This window comes from Euprymna scolopes, chromosome 39, assembly GCF_053919585.1.
Source record: "Euprymna scolopes isolate OS-2025 chromosome 39, ASM5391958v1, whole genome shotgun sequence".
Lineage (NCBI taxonomy): Eukaryota > Metazoa > Mollusca > Cephalopoda > Sepiida > Sepiolidae > Euprymna > Euprymna scolopes.
In genome coordinates, this window is record NC_136520.1 from 34,903,439 (window position 1) to 34,921,501 (window position 18,063).

At 33.5% G+C, this 18,063-nt stretch overlaps 1 protein-coding gene across 1 annotated transcript in view; it reads right to left on the reverse strand.

The window, feature by feature from the left end:
* The window catches only part of LOC145263733 (uncharacterized), a 60,189-nt gene that overhangs the window by 17,366 nt on the left and 24,760 nt on the right, over positions 1-18,063 (reverse strand). Inside the window, exons 3-6 of the mRNA XM_080120712.1 lie at positions 17,796-18,004; positions 11,264-11,448; positions 4,293-4,432; positions 2,996-3,865 (exon numbers count right to left, since the gene is read on the reverse strand). Coding sequence (XP_079976838.1) covers positions 2,996-3,865; positions 4,293-4,432; positions 11,264-11,448; positions 17,796-18,004 — 1,404 coding nt within the window. The remainder of the gene's footprint in view (positions 1-2,995; positions 3,866-4,292; positions 4,433-11,263; positions 11,449-17,795; positions 18,005-18,063) is intronic.

Here is an 18,063-nt window from a genome sequence, read left to right on the forward strand (position 1 = left end):
TCAAAAGGATTACAAGAACAGACATGACTGCATGAGGAAAGCAGTACTCTGGAAACTGCAAACGACTGCACTTCAAACATGCAAAAAAAATCGGACAGGCACAAACCGGAGACAGTACTGGAAAATGAAAACCGTAAAATCCTTTGGGACATGAGTACAAACAGATAAATCTATCCAAACAAGCACACCAGACGTCATAATAATTAAGAAAGGAAACTGCCAAATTGTAGATTTTGCTGTTCAAGCAGATCCACAGGGTGAAGATCAAAGACACAGAAATACAAAACAAATATACAGAACTTTCCAAAGAACTGACAATATGGAACATGAAGAAAATCAATACTTATAATTATAAAAGCACTAGCAACAGTCTCACAAAGAACTTGAATCTAAGACCATACAATAGACAGTAATGCTGAAAACAGCTGAAATCTTAATGAAAATCCTTGAATGCAGAAACTAATCCATATGAACTACAAACGCTAACTGGTCATATGGAAACTGCAACAGAAGTAAAACAATAAGATAGAGGAACCCCACATGGAACCAAGAAAACTGAAACTGCAAAATTGTAAATTAACTCCATACACACACAAATGTTAGTGTCTGCATAGACTGGCACCACACCAAATAGCTGTGAAGGGTCAAGGAGGATGGAAAGATAAAGAGAAAGCACTACCCAGACTTCCATAGAAGAGAACTGAGACCTTGAGAGGCTCGTTGCCACTCAAATTTCAGTGAAGACCAATGGTCATTACCAGCAAAAAGTCAATAGCAAGCGGCTGTTGCAACAACGCAAAGACATTTGCAAAGGTTATTGAAAGAGATTGAGAGTACTGGAAATCTGGAGAGACTTGTCCTAAACTCCAGGAAACACTGCTGGTTGTTGTCAAGGAGTAGTCACTGGTGGTAGCTTATGTGAGAACTCCTAGTGAGTACAAATAATAATATATGCCACCTATAAGAGAAAAATAGATATTTCTAAATAAATAAATAAATAAATAAAGAAATTAAAAAAAAAATGTTACAAATTTCAACAAAAAAGGAAAATGGACTTGAAAAGGGAGATATGTAAATTTGAAAAATTTAAAACACTTCTCCCTCCCCTCACCCCAAAAGACAACAGAAAACATAGGTATTATCTCACATCACTATCTTGGTTGGTTGCTTGTTTTATACATATCAACCCTTTTTATTTAATATTGGCACTAGTAACTCTGGGAGGAGTTTATGCTTCAAGTTCTTCTTGTCATATCTTCAAATATTTTTTTTGCTCATTTGTTTAGTGACATATTGATCTTCAGAATTAATTTATGCTTAGAGTGGTTGCTTGTAAATGAAGATTTGCTGTATTTTGCTTGCGATTTTATCTTTATATAATGCTGATGCTATATGCATTTGGGGTTTTTGTAACTTTTCAGATTGGTGCTTCGTCTCAAGAAGTCAATATCTTCAGCCAGCCTGAGACGCAATGAGCTTTGGAAGACAAAAAAAAAGAAAAAAAAACACAATCGCCAAAAGATAAGTGTTTTATTATTTCTAGTTGCCACATGGAAAAATCACTCGCAACATTAAACACCGATATATATTAGTAAGTTATAAAAATATGACAATTAAGCTACACAGAATCTTCTGCATTTCATTCCTATAAGGAATCATCAGGGTAAAATTCATGCATTTCTTGTTATCACAGTGTTTAGTTTGTTGACAAATCAGATTTATTGTTATTTCCACCTGTCGGTTTATGCATTTCATTAGGCAATGACCAAGCTTTACTCAGACAAAAAAAAAAATGGCAAAAATATTAAATCATCTAATAACATTTTATGTGGATACATGTAATAACTTACACATACACATGCTGGACACTCCCATCAATTTTGACATACGAGCTCCACTATAACAACTTTAATTGTGCTCGGAAATCCAGACATGATTTGTTTATAGTATTGAAGGCTTTGTACAGAACCAATCAAACACCTTGGTACAATTACTAATCTTTGTTGGTGCAATGGCTGTCACAAGACAGAGCAGACAGTAAACCTTAGGTTTTTATATCAGTTTTCCTTCTAGATGCAGGTCTTAAAAACTGGTATGCATCTCTCCCAGTGAATTAAACATACTTCCAGACACCAACCTGGAAATTTTTACGTCTCAGCGTGGTACATACAGTGCCTAGCCTTCCTAAATAGTCACCCATTGGGTACTGGCCAGGTTCATTGTTGCTCAACTTTGGTGATCTGGTGAGAACTAGTGTCAACGTGATTATACTGTAAAATTATATATATCCTAATGAATCACCATTTACTTCTTTATCATGGAGTTTTGTCATTTAATGTTTTGTTCCAGGGTAAGCAACACCAGGCGCCTGTTTTCCATGCAATCTGGCCCAAAAGAGCTTATATCCAGGTTGCACGCAGTCAAATTGCTTCCTATGCACTTGAGCCACATCTTCCTTGATCTACCACACTCTCTAGTACTTGTGATATTCACATGAATTATGGAGTTGCTGCAAGAAGTGGAATGCTATATATGGACAGACCCCGAGATGCCTGGCACATATGGTATCAACAATTCCATCGATACAGAGTTTCTGATGAAGCATGTTCGATTGGATCTTTTTCTTTAGTTTGCAACCACACATCGACCTGATCAGAACACAACCATTACGCCAAAGCCATTGCAGATCAGAAGTGTTTGAGGATCAATATCTCAGTGTACAACATGGCAGAGTGAATACAGGGTGTAAAGACTAGCCTGAATCCTGAAGTAAACGTACCTAAATGTAAGGATTCGCAGCAGCTTCCTGATCCGTCACCTTTAAATGTCATGATTTGATAATTTCATGACTAATCAAGACAGTTACCTTTAGATTTCTTTTTTTTTTTTAAATTTAGATAAAAAAATTTTTGGAAAGTGGTGGAGGCAAAGAAATTGATGAAAAATATCAACAATCACCATTTTTTTCATAAAATAATAACATAAAACCACTTACCGACTGCGGCCTCCTTGGTCTTTTCTTTGGTTTTCTTTGATGGTTTCTTTTCGCCTTTCTTTGAATTAGTTTTCGCTTTGGGGATTTGAATCGGCTTAAGAAACGCATCATCTTGGTCGTTGTCTTTTGTGGCCAAACTTTCTGCAGGAGCAGATTCTTTCACTTCATTAGTACTCTGAACGACAGGAAATGGAGAAACTTCAATACCAACTTGCACGGACGAGTTAATGACTTCTGTCAGTTCCATATCGATCTCACTGACATTAGTATGGTTAATTTCTTGTGTATTATCGAGTGGTAGAGTATTAGTTGTCACTGGACAGTTAGTGTTCTCAACTGGAGCAAGATCTTCCTGTTGAACAAGGTCTGCTGGTGGAGTTTGTACAATGTTCAACTCTGAGGCTGCTGATGGCTGAGGTTTGATCTCCTCCTCTTTGTATACAGTATCTACTTCCATGGACTTGATGTTGAGCGGAACATCTATCAAAATAGTAGCATCATCATCAACATCTATCAAAGTAGGATTCGGTAATCGTGGAGTTTTAACAGTTTTTTCAAAATTGTCATCTTGTTCCTCATCATTTTTAGTGCGGTCATTTTTCAAAGGCGTCTCTGGGTCTGGAGATGGAGATAGAGATTTCTCATATGCAAGCGGTGGAACAATGAGGAAAGAGGAGCGCCTTATTTTGCGGTTCTTGGCAACATGTGGTCCAAAGTCAATTTCGTCTTTTATAGACTTCCGCCGATTCAAGCTATCACGGCTCAACCATGAACCCCTCTTTTCCACGGACACTCTCTTTGGAGGGATATTATTTTGCAGAGATGTTATGTCATTTGAAGTCTTGCATTTATCCAGCTCATTCTCTGGCACTAAATTAATTTAAAGAAAAAAAAAAAACAAAAAAACTTTGAATAATTTGAATAACAGTGGGGGGGGGGGTAGAAAGGCTCGCAAGGCCACGTAGTCTAGAGAGGGAAGGCCTCTCAAGGTCACCTACAGAGGGAAAGACTTGCTGGGCAACCTAGTCTAGTAAGGGAAAGCACTGCAAGGTAACCTAGTCTAGAGATAGAAAAGCTTGCAAAGCAACCATTGAAACAGATACAAGGTTGCAGTGATAGGACAATGCGGGATCTATTAGGTTAGAAAATCTTAGCATCACACTTTTGGTCCACATTAGAAGATAAGACAAAAGGGAGGATTTCTGAGGGCATGATATTGCAAATAAATTACAGAGAGAAGAAAATCAAGAGGCATAATCTCATGCTAACTATGTGTGAATGTAAAGAAAGAACTTACCCATGTCCAAGGTACTAAAGGAGTCGAATGATTGGTCGCAATTCAAGTAGGATGATTCTGCAATAAGGCTTAAGTTAAAACTGTTGCGTCTCAAAGTGGGAGCATCAACACCGCTTTTCTGTGTTTTTTCAATTGATGGCCTTCAGTGAAAATTTAACAGAATTAGTTAAAGGAACCGACAGAATTTCAACGATGTCTTTTTTTGTCTAACATAAAAAAATTGTCTTGCTGGATTTTCAAAGTCAACCCAAATAGCATTTAAACTGGTGAATAAAACTTTGCTTTTGATTAGCCAATTTTTATTTGTTACTGCTGTATCATGTTATTGACAATAACGAACTTTGCTGCTATTTAAAGATTTATTTTGTCCAATTTAGACTACTGTTAATCTGAAACATTTCTTTGTTCGTTCCAATTTCTCAAACTACTGAACCGATCTGGCTGAAATTTTGTTTGGACTTTTGATATAAAGTGCAGCAAAGTAAGTATTATGGTATCTGTTTGACGCACAGTTAGGGATTAACAGAGATTAGTATTTAATGGAAAACTGAACACAAATTTAATTATCAATTTGGCATAAAACACTCATTCTATGTTCACGTATTATAACTTTTGCCGTTTTTCATGGGCTGAAAAATTTAGCATATAATATTAATTTTTACTTCTGCCAAAGAGGTTATGTTTTTGATCAAGTTTATGTACAGCCAACCATCGACATCAAAGTGATGGGGGTTAATGACACAAACTAATAATCTGAGTGTGCCAAGTTTCAATCCAGATCGTTCCACAGAAACACTTTCACTTAGGGATGTTGGCAACCTTCATGTGGTCCTCCCGTAAGCACCCAATATTCTTCTATAAAGGATTCTTAATAGATATCAGAAACAAATGCCAAAAAATCATGAATGATTCTCAACAAACAAACATCGACATCAGCTGACCAAACTTGGTCCAAATATAAATCATGACTTAACTTAGAACTGATTTAATTTTGGTATATCCAAGTCATAGAAAAGATGAAAGTAACACTTTTGCAGATATTTTCAGTTCTGTTCATTATAAGGAATTGATTACTTTGTCCATATTGGAGACAAGTTTTCCTTTTTATATGACCTTCATATTTAATCTTGAAATGTTTTATCATGGTCGAAATTTTTGAGAATTTTAGCTTGGATTAGTTTTTTATGCAAAAATGAGCACAAATTTAACCATATTTAACCATCAATTTGTAATAAGACACTCATTCTAAGTCAACGTACTATAATTTTTGTCTCGTTTGTAACGGGTGAAAAGTCTAGTTTTTGAATAATAACTTCAAAATAAAAAAAATTGGCAAAAAATTAAATATAAAACAAATTGTTTATCATAAGTTTAAAAACATGCAAACAAATAATAAATTAAAAGCTAAAAATTTACTGCATCTTGGGCAACACCAAATATATACTAGTTCATCTGCATAATTTACTGTTAATATTTTGGTGTTTGTTTCGAATTATATTTCAACTACAAGCAATATTATCTACTTAATTCTCATGTTGAAATTAGTAACATATTACCACATCACATAACATATTTACTTTCATGATCAAACAATCAGGTATTATTCTTTTGAAATGTAACTTTTACAATTTATTTCAAAAACTATTTTTCATTAATAATTAGTTTTCTACTTCATTTTTCATAATTTTTGAATACGTTACTAATTTCAACATGACAATCAAGTAGATAACATTGATTTTAGTTAAAATTCGATTTTTAAATTTTCGATTTTCTTTCTTATTCTGAACAAGCACCAATATTTCTCTTGAAATAAATATCTATCATGATCAATAATATTTAAAGAAAAAAAATGCTTCTGTAAAAATTATTATTGTTAACTAAATATTCTTTAAATAAATAAAATCAATATGTCTATTGAAAATCTTTCTTCTAAATTTTCATAAAATTGTCAGCTAAATGTTTTAAATAAACAGGACAAACATTTTTATGTTTTAATCTATCTAGTTATACTATAAACAACATTTTCTGTTTGTATGTCTGTATTTTGATTTTTGGTAAACGAATATCTCAATTTATTTTAAATAAATTTTATTAAATTTTCATTTTTATTGTACACTTAATAAACTACTCTGACAATTTTCAGTCTACTGACTCAAAATTTGACATAAGGGGCATTGAGAGGAATATCCTTTTAGTCGGTTTTCGGCCAGAAATTTGGCTGTCAAGGGATCAAAGTTCAACGATGAAATTTTCAATGTAAGACATGGATGAAACTTTTTAATTTGATTTGAGCCCAAAACAATAAATGTTAAGGATGGGGGGTAAAAATTGGGACAAGGTTAAAAAAATTTTGACCTCTACGGTCTCTACTAAATTACTCAGACAATTTTTGGTTTAAACATTTTAAATTTTACATAAAGTGTATTTAGACATAATGCAAGCCTTTTAATCGTTTTTTAGCGGAAAATTTGCCTACCAAGGGGTCAAAGTTGAAGAGATTTGACCATTGTGGTCTCTAACAAACTATTCAGCCAATTTTGAGGTCTTTTGAAATTAGAAATTTTACATAAAGGGTATTCAGACATGTAGCAAGCTTTTAAATCAGTTTTTGGGCGAAAATTTAGCTGCCAAGAGGTCAAAGTTGAAAGAGTTGACCTCTTCCGATTCTACCAAACTCCTCTGCAAATTTGGGTCTAAACACTTGAAATTTTAGATGTAGGTTACCTGGCCACAAGTCAAACATTTTGATATATATATATATATATATATATGCACATAAAGTTATGAGCAGTACACAGGACCTGAGCAAAGCTGGGCTGAACTACTAGTAGATAAAAATGATATACTATAAAATATTTATTTTAAAATACAAATTCAAATTTAATAATCCGATGAAATTTATATCCAGATTTCCACGGGAATGTAATTATCTTCCTTTAATATTGTTTACTTTCATTTAAATATTGTCACTTAAACACATGCAAAATGAAGCCAATATATTTCATTTTTAAATTAATATAAACATATTTTTTTATATGAATATTTAAAAACTTGTAAGTTGTTTTCAAGTAAAAAAAAAAAAAAATCATCCAGAGCTTTTCTTTCTGTTTTCACCACATTTTACTGGAAATGTAAATAAAGACTTTTTTTATAACTTGTTTTCACGCTGCATTTCATATGGAATTATTCGGTTTTCTATTTATACACGAGTTGTACAACATTTTAATTACATCTATTTTTTTTTAAATTTAAAATAGACTTAATTATTTTAAAGAATTTTAATATGTTCTGTTTTAATTTTTTCAATATTTTTTTTCATTGTTTAAAATTGTCTAAGTTTAACCTCGTAGGGAGGCAAGTAAATAATGACTTTATTACTTAAAAAAAAAATATTTGTTTATGTAGATGATCTTTAACGTCATTTCCTCAAATAACAGTTCAAAAGATTTAATTTTTTGGATAATACTACTGCACAACTTTTCTGGGTCTAGCCAAGTTGATGTTTTTTAAAAAAAAAGTGAAAAAAATCGACCTACTCTACTGTATATATATACCCATTCTCAATTCTTTCAGACAAACTTCGAAATGCCTCATTTGCATATGTACTCTTAAAAAGTTTTTTTTTTCTTAATTATTACGTAACATACATTTATAATTAGTATTAACAAATACTGTTGTATATACAAAATAATTTCATTTGTAGTACTTTTATTATAAGGCCAAGGAAATCATAAAAATTATTTCTTTTTTGTAACTAGTAATTTTTAAATAAATGAAAAATCTATAAATATAGTTTTTATAAATATATAATTTTACTTTTAATTTATTCATACCGATGATGTTGTGGAGTCTGCAACAAATTGTCTAGACTTGGAGAGTCTAGTCTAATATGTATATATATATATGAAAAATCAAGAGAGATTTTAAATCTAAATATTTGACATTTTAATCTTTGCTTTTGCATAGATACTTTGTCTTGTTTTGCATTCCAGCATGCTTTTAGCAAGTCTTTTGCTTAAGTTTGTTTTCAAAGTAAAATTAATTCCACTTAGGAAGATTGTTACACCGCTGACAATTTAGAATATGAAGGGAAATAAATCTTTGCTGTTTAAAATATAATTTATCTCTCTTACATTAAAGTTTATTATCAACAATTATCCATAAATATGTTTGTAACACCAAAGAGGGGCCACATCAGATCAGTAGGGTTGATGTGACGTTTTTTTGGGTTGAATGTAATATTCAATCCCGGGCGAACACCGATTACAGAAAAAAAAAAATTTTTTTTAGTTAATATTTTTATGTGTCAAAATCTTGTTGTTGAGATACCATACGGTTGGGGGATAAAAATAGAAATCGCATGCAAAACTTCAAAGCGAAAGATTACTTAAAACATTTTTTAACCAAAATACGCTCGCATTTGAACTAAACGAGCCAACACAAAATATTCCGAAACAGAGATTGGAAATGTCGGTCGGCTTGAAATGTGTTGTTTGACAGGTGAAATGTCAGATCGTTTTTGATCTGAGAAACACACACACACACACACGAAACAGATCAGGCCTGATAAAAGAATTAATGTTCGACATGAATTGTTTTTCAATATGAATTATCTAAAAATGTCTTGGCAAATTGTTTTGGGCGCTAAGGGGAATTCTGACATGTAAAGAATATTTCTTTTAAAAATCACACGGATGTTTTTACAAAACAAGTAATTCAAAGGAGAAAGAAGATCAAACGGATATTTTTAAATAGATGAAAGCTGGTGATCTATTACAAGCTAAAAAAATAATATTTCCTCTGATTATCAGTTGATAATATGGAAAAAACCATTATCGAGAAGGCGGGGTCAGGCAAGTTGGGGAGGAGTCAATTTGATTTTGGAAATTGGGGGCGGAAAAATAATACCTGCCGCAGGCCAAATTGACCAATGAGAAGGAATCAGGTGGATTGTTATCAATCAATTTGATTGGTCGAAGACGAACGTAGGCGTCGTCATTATTCAAGGGTTTTACTATATAAGATCTGTAAAACTCGATTTAATCAGATAGAAGGAGATAGAAGAAGAGAGAAGACAGAGAGAGGTCTTTGGAGAGACAGAGAAAAAGGTTTCGTTAGAGGAATCCAGCCACCCAACTTCTCTTTCCCCCTCACTGGTCGCCAGAGAGCTCAATTTGCAACTTAATAGAATTCAGAGGACCTAGGAAGAGACCAGCCAGAACACCTTAACGATAATTACAACGGTCCGCGACTCCGACCGAGTATTTCAACAACAAGAAGCTCATTCACAAATCTAATTGCTTGCTTCCATTTAATCTTCAATTGTACATACGTCTGTAGATAATCATTTATGAATTTCCTAAATACATTATATATCAACCAACCTCCGGAGTTTGTTTGCTGATGTGCTGTTGTTCCATGTAACTTTATTTCTTTTACTTGCCACTTGTGACCCCTTTCCCGTCAACGAACACCCAGTCAACAGGACGACCAACTAGACGATCAAGAAGAACAGGCCTTGAGGACCGTGCAACCGAGAAGAGTCCTCCAACGCCTTGACGAGGACTCACTGGGTGACGCGACGTACCAACGGTTGGCAGACCTGGTTGCCCAGTCGACATAATTAATTACCCGGTGACTAGAATAATCATAATTGGGCATCGACCCAGGGTTAAGATCATAACTGGGCCGCGATCAGAGGTTTAAGGTCGTGTAAGGTCACATGTTGAAAGTAAACAACATTTTCATCTATCACACCAAATAAAACTTGGTGCCAGTCTCGACTTGAAATAAACACTGCTTTCTGTCTAGTGACGCCGTTGGGGTCCAAAAATGATTTCAGACAGGAACAAATATGGTACAAAGAAAGAAAAGGGTGCTTATTAGGAATAATGAAAATCAAAAAATTGAATTTCAACTAAAAGCAATGTTATCAGCTTAATTGTCATATCAAAATAACCTTCCTACATTATTACATAAAACATTTTGATAATCCAGCAATCCACCATTATTATGTTGAAATCCGTCTCCATGCAGTTACTCCCATCATAAAACTCTACTGGTTATTATTTAAGTAAAACTTGTAATTTCTTGAAAAACTATTTTGATTAATAATTAATTTTCTACTTTATTATTTTTCATAATTTTTGGATATGTTACTAATTTCGCCATGACAATTAAGTAGATAACATTACATTTTTAGTTGAAATTCAGCTTTTCGATTTTTGTTATTTCAAACAAGCGCCTAACATTTTCTGACTACTTCACGCCTTTCAGTGTATATTTCTATTCATGACCGACACATTTTATTTTACTTAGTAACATTATTGAAATGATAAACCTAAAAATATTTCTTTCTTTACATGGATGATTTATAAAATATGCAACCAACAAATCCTAGACAATGACAGGTTGATACAGTTAATTTATTATATATATTTTTTTATAAAAATAAAAATGTATTATTTGAATTCATTGGACTACTATTCTCATTTTGAAAAATAGCAATTTTCACGTTTCCATCGATGTAATATCTCGTTGAACTTAGGGAATCTGCACAGAATTCCAATCGGAAACTTCAATTTAATCCACAGGGGTAGAATGCTATCGTTCTGTCAGTCATGATGACCAGGGTCTTAATTCAAAATTGTATTTAGAGTGTCACCTGCACCGAGGATTGAACCTTCAACCCCTGGAAGAGTGTAACTTACAACTGAATTTTATCAAGTACTTCATCCACTACACCATGGGTCCATGCAGATTTCAGAGTTCGACAAGATACACCTGAAGGTCGGAGGTTGCAGTCACCAAAATGTTGTAAAAATAACATTTAAGATGGGAACGGTAATCTGAATAATCCAAATAATATGTTGTTAAATGTTTACTGTTGAAATTAAAATACATTTCGGTATTTTTTTTTTTTTTTTTTAATTTTAAAATTCTTATACAATTTGAATTAAAAAAAATCTTACCTTTTAGTGGATTCCAAGTTGGACAAATTTTGGTGGATTTCCACAGAATTTGCTCTCGAATTGGCATTTGAAAAACCTTTGTTTTGTGAAGCAACAGCTGAAGACAACTCTTTTATTGCTGAAGCAACATCCGTCAGGTGAATGCTCACCTCACAAACCTTGGATTTGAACAACTGAATTAAAGGCTATAAAGAAAAAAAAAAAATTTTTTATATATATATATATATATATATATATATATATATATATATATATAAATATACATACACACACACACACGCAATGTGAGACTATTGTCGTTCATAAACTAAGCGTTAGGAAGTTAAAAATATTCTTTAACAGGAAACAATATATCAAAAGGAAGAAATAAGTTTATCAGCAGAACAATGGAGAGAAAGTTGTTCATCAAGGTACACAAAGGAAGCTGAAATAGCATTATTAATCATGGTGTGGCAGACAAAAAAGAAAAGAAAAGATGTATTTAGAGTTAGTTTACGAGCAGTTTAAAGTGTGGTAGTGAGTTTTACGATAGTTAGGGATAATTTTGGGTTTACAACAATTGATAACAGTTACGAGTTTGACACAGTTGAAGGCAAATTGTGGCTTGGACCAGATCGAGAGAGCATTAGGAAATAAAGATGAGCTGACAACTGACGAACACGGCCTCGACAGAATGTACATGTGGACCTTAGCATGTAGATGGTGTCACACACACAGTGCAACAGATATTTGCAGAAAGTGTTGGAGTTTGTGTTTTGTTGTATATTTCTTTATATTTGTGAACTCATGCATGCCGCAGCAGTTGCCAATGTGAGAGACAGCGACATGGTCAGAAAAGAAGATAAAAGAGAAGACCATGAACATAGCATTGGGATTGGCTATCATTGTCAAACGGAAATATGTGTGGTGAAGTGTTATCTCACACACCTACTATCCTCGAATATCTAAGGTCTTTCTGTACATGGGTTTGTCATGTCAACCTGACATGAGGATATTTTTTGTTGAAGTAAATCCTAAGCAAATATTCCAAATAACATAGTATGTGCAGCCCAAATAAGATCTCGATATGGCTAACCCTTGCTGGCTTTTACAAGGAATCGTGCATCTCAAGTAGTAGCACGAATCTGGATACTCTACCAGATTAGATGAATTCTGGTCCTGGAATCCAGTAAGGCCAAGAGACAAAAAAGAAAGATATACTACAACATATTAAAATAGTTAATTAAGAAGAGGAAAATTGTGTTTTCAACTTCTTTACTAACTCAGCATTTGAGAGATAAAGAACTTTTTATCCTGGGCCCAACTCTCTTCCTGATCTACATTAATGATCTTCCAAATCACATCCTTACATCATTCGTAGACATTTATGCTGATGATACTACCATCTATGGTAGCACATCTAAGACTGTAAATGACCAAGTTCTTTCCGATTCTCTTTCCTCTGATCTTGAGCACGTGGTACAATGGGGAAAGGAGTAGTTGGTTACTTGTAATGCATCTAAAACCAAGCTTCTATCTTTACATCATCAACGTTTTGATCCACATCTGGCATCAATTGAAATGAATGGCTCTCGTCTTGGGGAGGCCTCATGTTTTGACAAACTTCTGGGCTTGACCGTTACTCATCTGAAATGGAACATGTACATCAAATCTGTTGCCAAGACCACTGGAAAAATGGTAGGATCTTTCTATCGATCCAGTAGATATCTCACTGCTGATGCAATTCTCTATCTATATAAGAGCCAGGTACGTCCAAGGATGGAGTACTGTTGCCACATCTGAGCAGGAGCTGCTAAAAAGGACTTGTCCTCCCTTGATAGAGTTCAATATAGACTTCGTAGCCTCATAGGAGATTTCCTTTTCTCTTCCCTGCAACCTCTATCTCACAGAAGCGATGTTGCGAGTTTGTCTCTTCGGGTTTATATTACTGTACACATAGATTCGAAAAAGTTGTCAAAAAACAAATATATAACAAATAAATGTTATCAAAGGCAAGATAAGTTACTTTTCTACCAAACTGGATATATTTTTCGTTTTTTTATTCAATGTAACATGTTTATTCAGCTCGAAAACCATACAGTGTTTACCGATGTATTGGAACATTTAAGATGGCGTCTGATTCTCTCTTTAACACGGTAAGTTTGGGAAAAGGTGTTATAAATAAAAAACCGGATAAAATACTGTTAAAAACTCACTCAATATATGTTACCGTGACATAGGTTGACATATATTCAGCGGGTTTTTAATAGTATTTTTCTAGTTTTTTATTTATAACACCTTTTCCCAAACTTACGGTGTTAAAGAGGGTGTGAGACGCCATCTTGAATTTTCAAATACATCGGTAAACACTGTATATTTTTCGAGCTGAATAAATATGTTTTGAATAAAAACACAAAAAATATATCCAGTTTGGCAGAAAAGTAACTTATCTTGCCTTTGATAACATTTATTTGTTATATATCTGTTTCTTGAAAACTTTTTCGAATCTATGTGTACAGTAATACAAACCTGTCTCTTCTTTATTGTTATTTTCATGGCAAGTGCTCGACTGAGCTTCAATCTATGCCCCCCCTCACCAAACTTGCACAAGAAACACTCGTCTAGCTGAAAACATTATCAATAATTCCCTCCACTCACCTAAATGTAGATTCCATGAACAGAGCTTCTTTCTTAGAAGTGCATGCCTGTGGAACTGTCTTCCGTTTTCCTGCTTTCCAGCTGACTACAATCTGATTGTCTTCAAGTCCAACGTGAACAAGTTCTTGATGAGCCATTCCACTTGTTAACAAATTTTACTGAATTTCCATTACTAACGATTACTATATTGTCCAATTGACTACTGTACACTCTTAACCCTTATCCTTGAGTGGTTTCTGGGCCTTGATAAGTGGCGATTCCTATGTAACCCCCCCCCCAAAAAAAAACAATTGAATATCTATGTATCTAATAGATAGAAGGCCCCTTGATTTCTGAGAATTGACTGAAGGAAAATGAAAAAAAAAAAAAACAGAAAAAAAGTAGAACCAGTCTCCAGACGGATATCAGCAATAAATACAGCATTAATTTAAAATTTTAATGTTCTGTTTTATAGAGTATAGTATGGTTACAATGGCACTTCCCTAAATGATAAAGTTTACAAAGAAAAATGTGTTTGCCTAGGATATATATACATTCAGATACGCACCAATCGTTTTAAAATTGCATTACTTAAACCAATTAGATTCCACAGTTCTATAAATAGGACATCAAATTATTTTTAAAATTAAATGCCACCATATAAGCCAGCTGGTCAGTGCATGCTTGATTGGTCAACTTGGTTGGGACAACACAGCAACACTTACAGTACTTCCATTAACCCATTAGATCCCACTGTCCTATAAGTTGGACACCAAATAATTTATTTTTAAAATCTCCAAGATAATATATAATTGTACTGTTTACTGTATTATAAAAAGAAAAAAAAAATCCATTTATATTCATCAACTTCGAGAGTTATTGGAACCCTCCTAAAAATGAGTCTTGCAATAGTAAGTCACTAACTTATTGCCAAAAGTGCAATGTAACTCTTTGTGTGAACTGCTTCACTCCTTACAATTTCTTGATTTCTAAAATGTATCACATGTATCCAGTATGTTAGTTATAGGAGAGTCAATATTCTGCTTCCTGAATAAAATAACTTGTTGTTTTCAATTTGCATATTATAACCTATTTTTAGTTATAACACAAAATTTTAATTCAATAGTAAGAAAATTTAGATACCTTGGGATTTAATGGGTTAATAGAATTCAAAATTTGATGAAAAGCTTTTCTCAATTAAATTTTTTGAATTTTAACTGAAAAATAATACCTTATTTTTAGTTAATAAATAAAAATAATGGGCCTATATTACTGTTGTCTAGAAAATATATTCCAAAATTCATATATATATATATATATATCTCTATATATATTAGTTATACAATTTCTCAGAAACTACTGGACCGATCTGAACCGTTGTTATAAAGTGTAATGTAGCGAACTAAATACTATGGTATCTGTTTAATACAATTAAAGATGAATAGGAATTAGTCACTACAATACCACATTTACTCTAGAAATTTTCTTGAGAACTACTGGACAGATCGGACTAAAATTTTGTATGGACCTTTGTTATGAAAAGGCACAGTAAACTAAGTATTATGGTATGCTTGATGCTCAAGAATTAACAGCGATTAGTATTTAATGCACAAATTTAACCATATTCAACTATCAATTCGGCATAAAACATTCATTCTAAGTCAATGGGCTATAACTTTTGCCCGTTTTTAACGAGCTAAAAGTCTAATATTCTCTTATTTTACAAATAGTTCTCTCTCAATTCAACTGTTCTGGTTGGTTGGTTGTTTTTGTTTTACAGCATATCAACCCTTTTCAGGTTATTTAATGCCGAATCCAGTGATTTTGAAGAGAAAGTTTTTAATAGAAAATATATTTGTTTTTTTGTTTTTTTTTAATTTAGTTTCTATTTAACCCATAGTTGGGACTCTAACAGGTACTACCACTCCGTGTCAGAGTGGACCTGGGAGCAACGGCAATTAAGGGGTGGCTTCACACTCCCCAAAACCTGCAAGCTGGGGCCTCACCAGATATAGTTTAAGGTCATATCCAGAATCTCAACTGTTACTGATTTTTTAAGAATTTGATTTTCATCTTATGTGTCTACCATTATAGTAAAGTTTAATTAATCAATGTTTGTTTTCCTAAAAGTTTTTTTTCTCATACGTTTTAATCATGGAATGTGTTCTGATGAACTTGTACTACCTCAACATGCATACTCCCGACAAAGCCGACAAGCAGCCCCCTCCCCTTATTTTTGAGACTCCTACATGTCAGAAAGTTTTCTACTCTAAGCTTGCTTAACTTTAGAATTCCCGCCCTATTTGCTGCTTGCCTGACTGTACTAAACTGCTGAAGTTTAAATGTAATGTGAACAGACATCTCACTGCTCAACTCCCCACAGTCCCCTTGTTACACACGATCCTAAATAGTAGCCACTTATGTTTCAAGTGACAATATGCTTTGTTTAGGATTAAAAAAAAAACTTTATGTAAGGAATAAACAAGAATGGAAAAGAGATGCCTTCGTCTTAAAAAGACCAAAGCTATAAGTAGGAGAAAAACAGTCAATAGGAAAAGCGTTCCACAAGTCTGCAGTTCTTGGAAAGAGAGTACTGAGATAGGAAACTGTATTACAATGCAAAACCGTGAATTGAAAGAAATCACTATATTATCTTATGACCGGGCAATGTCAGATGTCCCGGGTATAGAGGTGAGTGATCGATATTGGAACTGGTGACAATGTTATGGAAATAAAGTGTTTCGATAACAGAAGAATGTTTGGAAATAGGATTGGAATTTAATGTAGAAATAATTAAATCAAAAATATGTAAAATGTTTATTAGGATGTTTAATAAAATAACATTGGAATGTATGGTTTTAATAAACAAAGATACATAACAAAAGACAAGGCAAGGTTACGTAGATACATAACGTAACAAGTTTAAAAATGCCTTAGAACGTTAGTTAGTATTCAGTATTTGCAATGGACGGCTAAGAAAGCCGGTTGACAGACAGGATGGCACTCAGCATGGGCAAGATTGATAATTAAGATGTAGAAAGCACTATATTAGCATTCAATCTTTCAAAGATCGGAGCAAGATTCTGGAATAAAGGTTGCTGAAATAAACCAGTGGTCTGTTTTTCGTGGTAGAATTTTTGTTACAACTTTCCATCCAACAAGATCAAAGATGAGCCAAATGTGTTCCCTAATTGGCCAGATGTAACCCCATAGAATGGCATTCATCCCTTTTGTTGAAGATATGTCTTCTTTTGTCTAGCAAGAGACAAAGATGTTTATTCCGTCCATTAATTGTCGTTATATGTAAACATGCACCGGATCAGTGGTTTTGTGACATTTTGAAAACTAGGCGATCACATGTAAATACATGTATTAAGAACAGACACACATTCAATAAGACACTCATTATATACACGTGTATATGGAATATACACACACCCCCACGGGAATACAGCAACTATATCAATGGGTCAGACGAGATGGAAGAAAGGAAGCAGGGAACAGATCAAACAATTCTAAACAACACACACACCATAACAGTATTTCAAGAGAAGACAGACTAGCGATATCACTTCTGTGACACAGATAGGGTGCAGAGAAGATAAGGTGGGGTGGAGGTTAACCAAATTGCAGATATATTTCCTTTAAGTTTTTTTTTCATATATAGTTTAATCACAAAATGCACACTAAAATATTCCTTAGTTTTGGGATTGGGTTATGTTTGGGAAAAAATATTCACTTTAATTATTCTACTTAGACACAATTTGCAATTTAGTCACGAAATGATCTATTTTTTACGTCTATATTTCACTTATCCTCTCTACATTGTTGGTTACAAAACCAATTATAAACATCACATCTACAAATATGTTAGGTTCATTTTATATGAAACAAGACATAAAAACTATTATATCACCTTTACTCTGTCGTTAACTTGATCCTCAATCACTTGTGTGAGGTTGTGTTTCAGCTTTCCATTTTCCAGCATTAGTTCAATGTTTTCTTTCTGCAGGTTGACTATCCTTTCAGTGTTGACAGCAATTTCATGTTTGCTCATTTGAACAGCATCAGCAAGGGCTCGGTTGTTGGCCACGAGAGTTTTTTTCATTACCTTTGATGCATTCACTGCAGTTATGGAGTAAAAAAAACAAATAAAATGAGTAAAAAGACGCACAAGAAGTGGC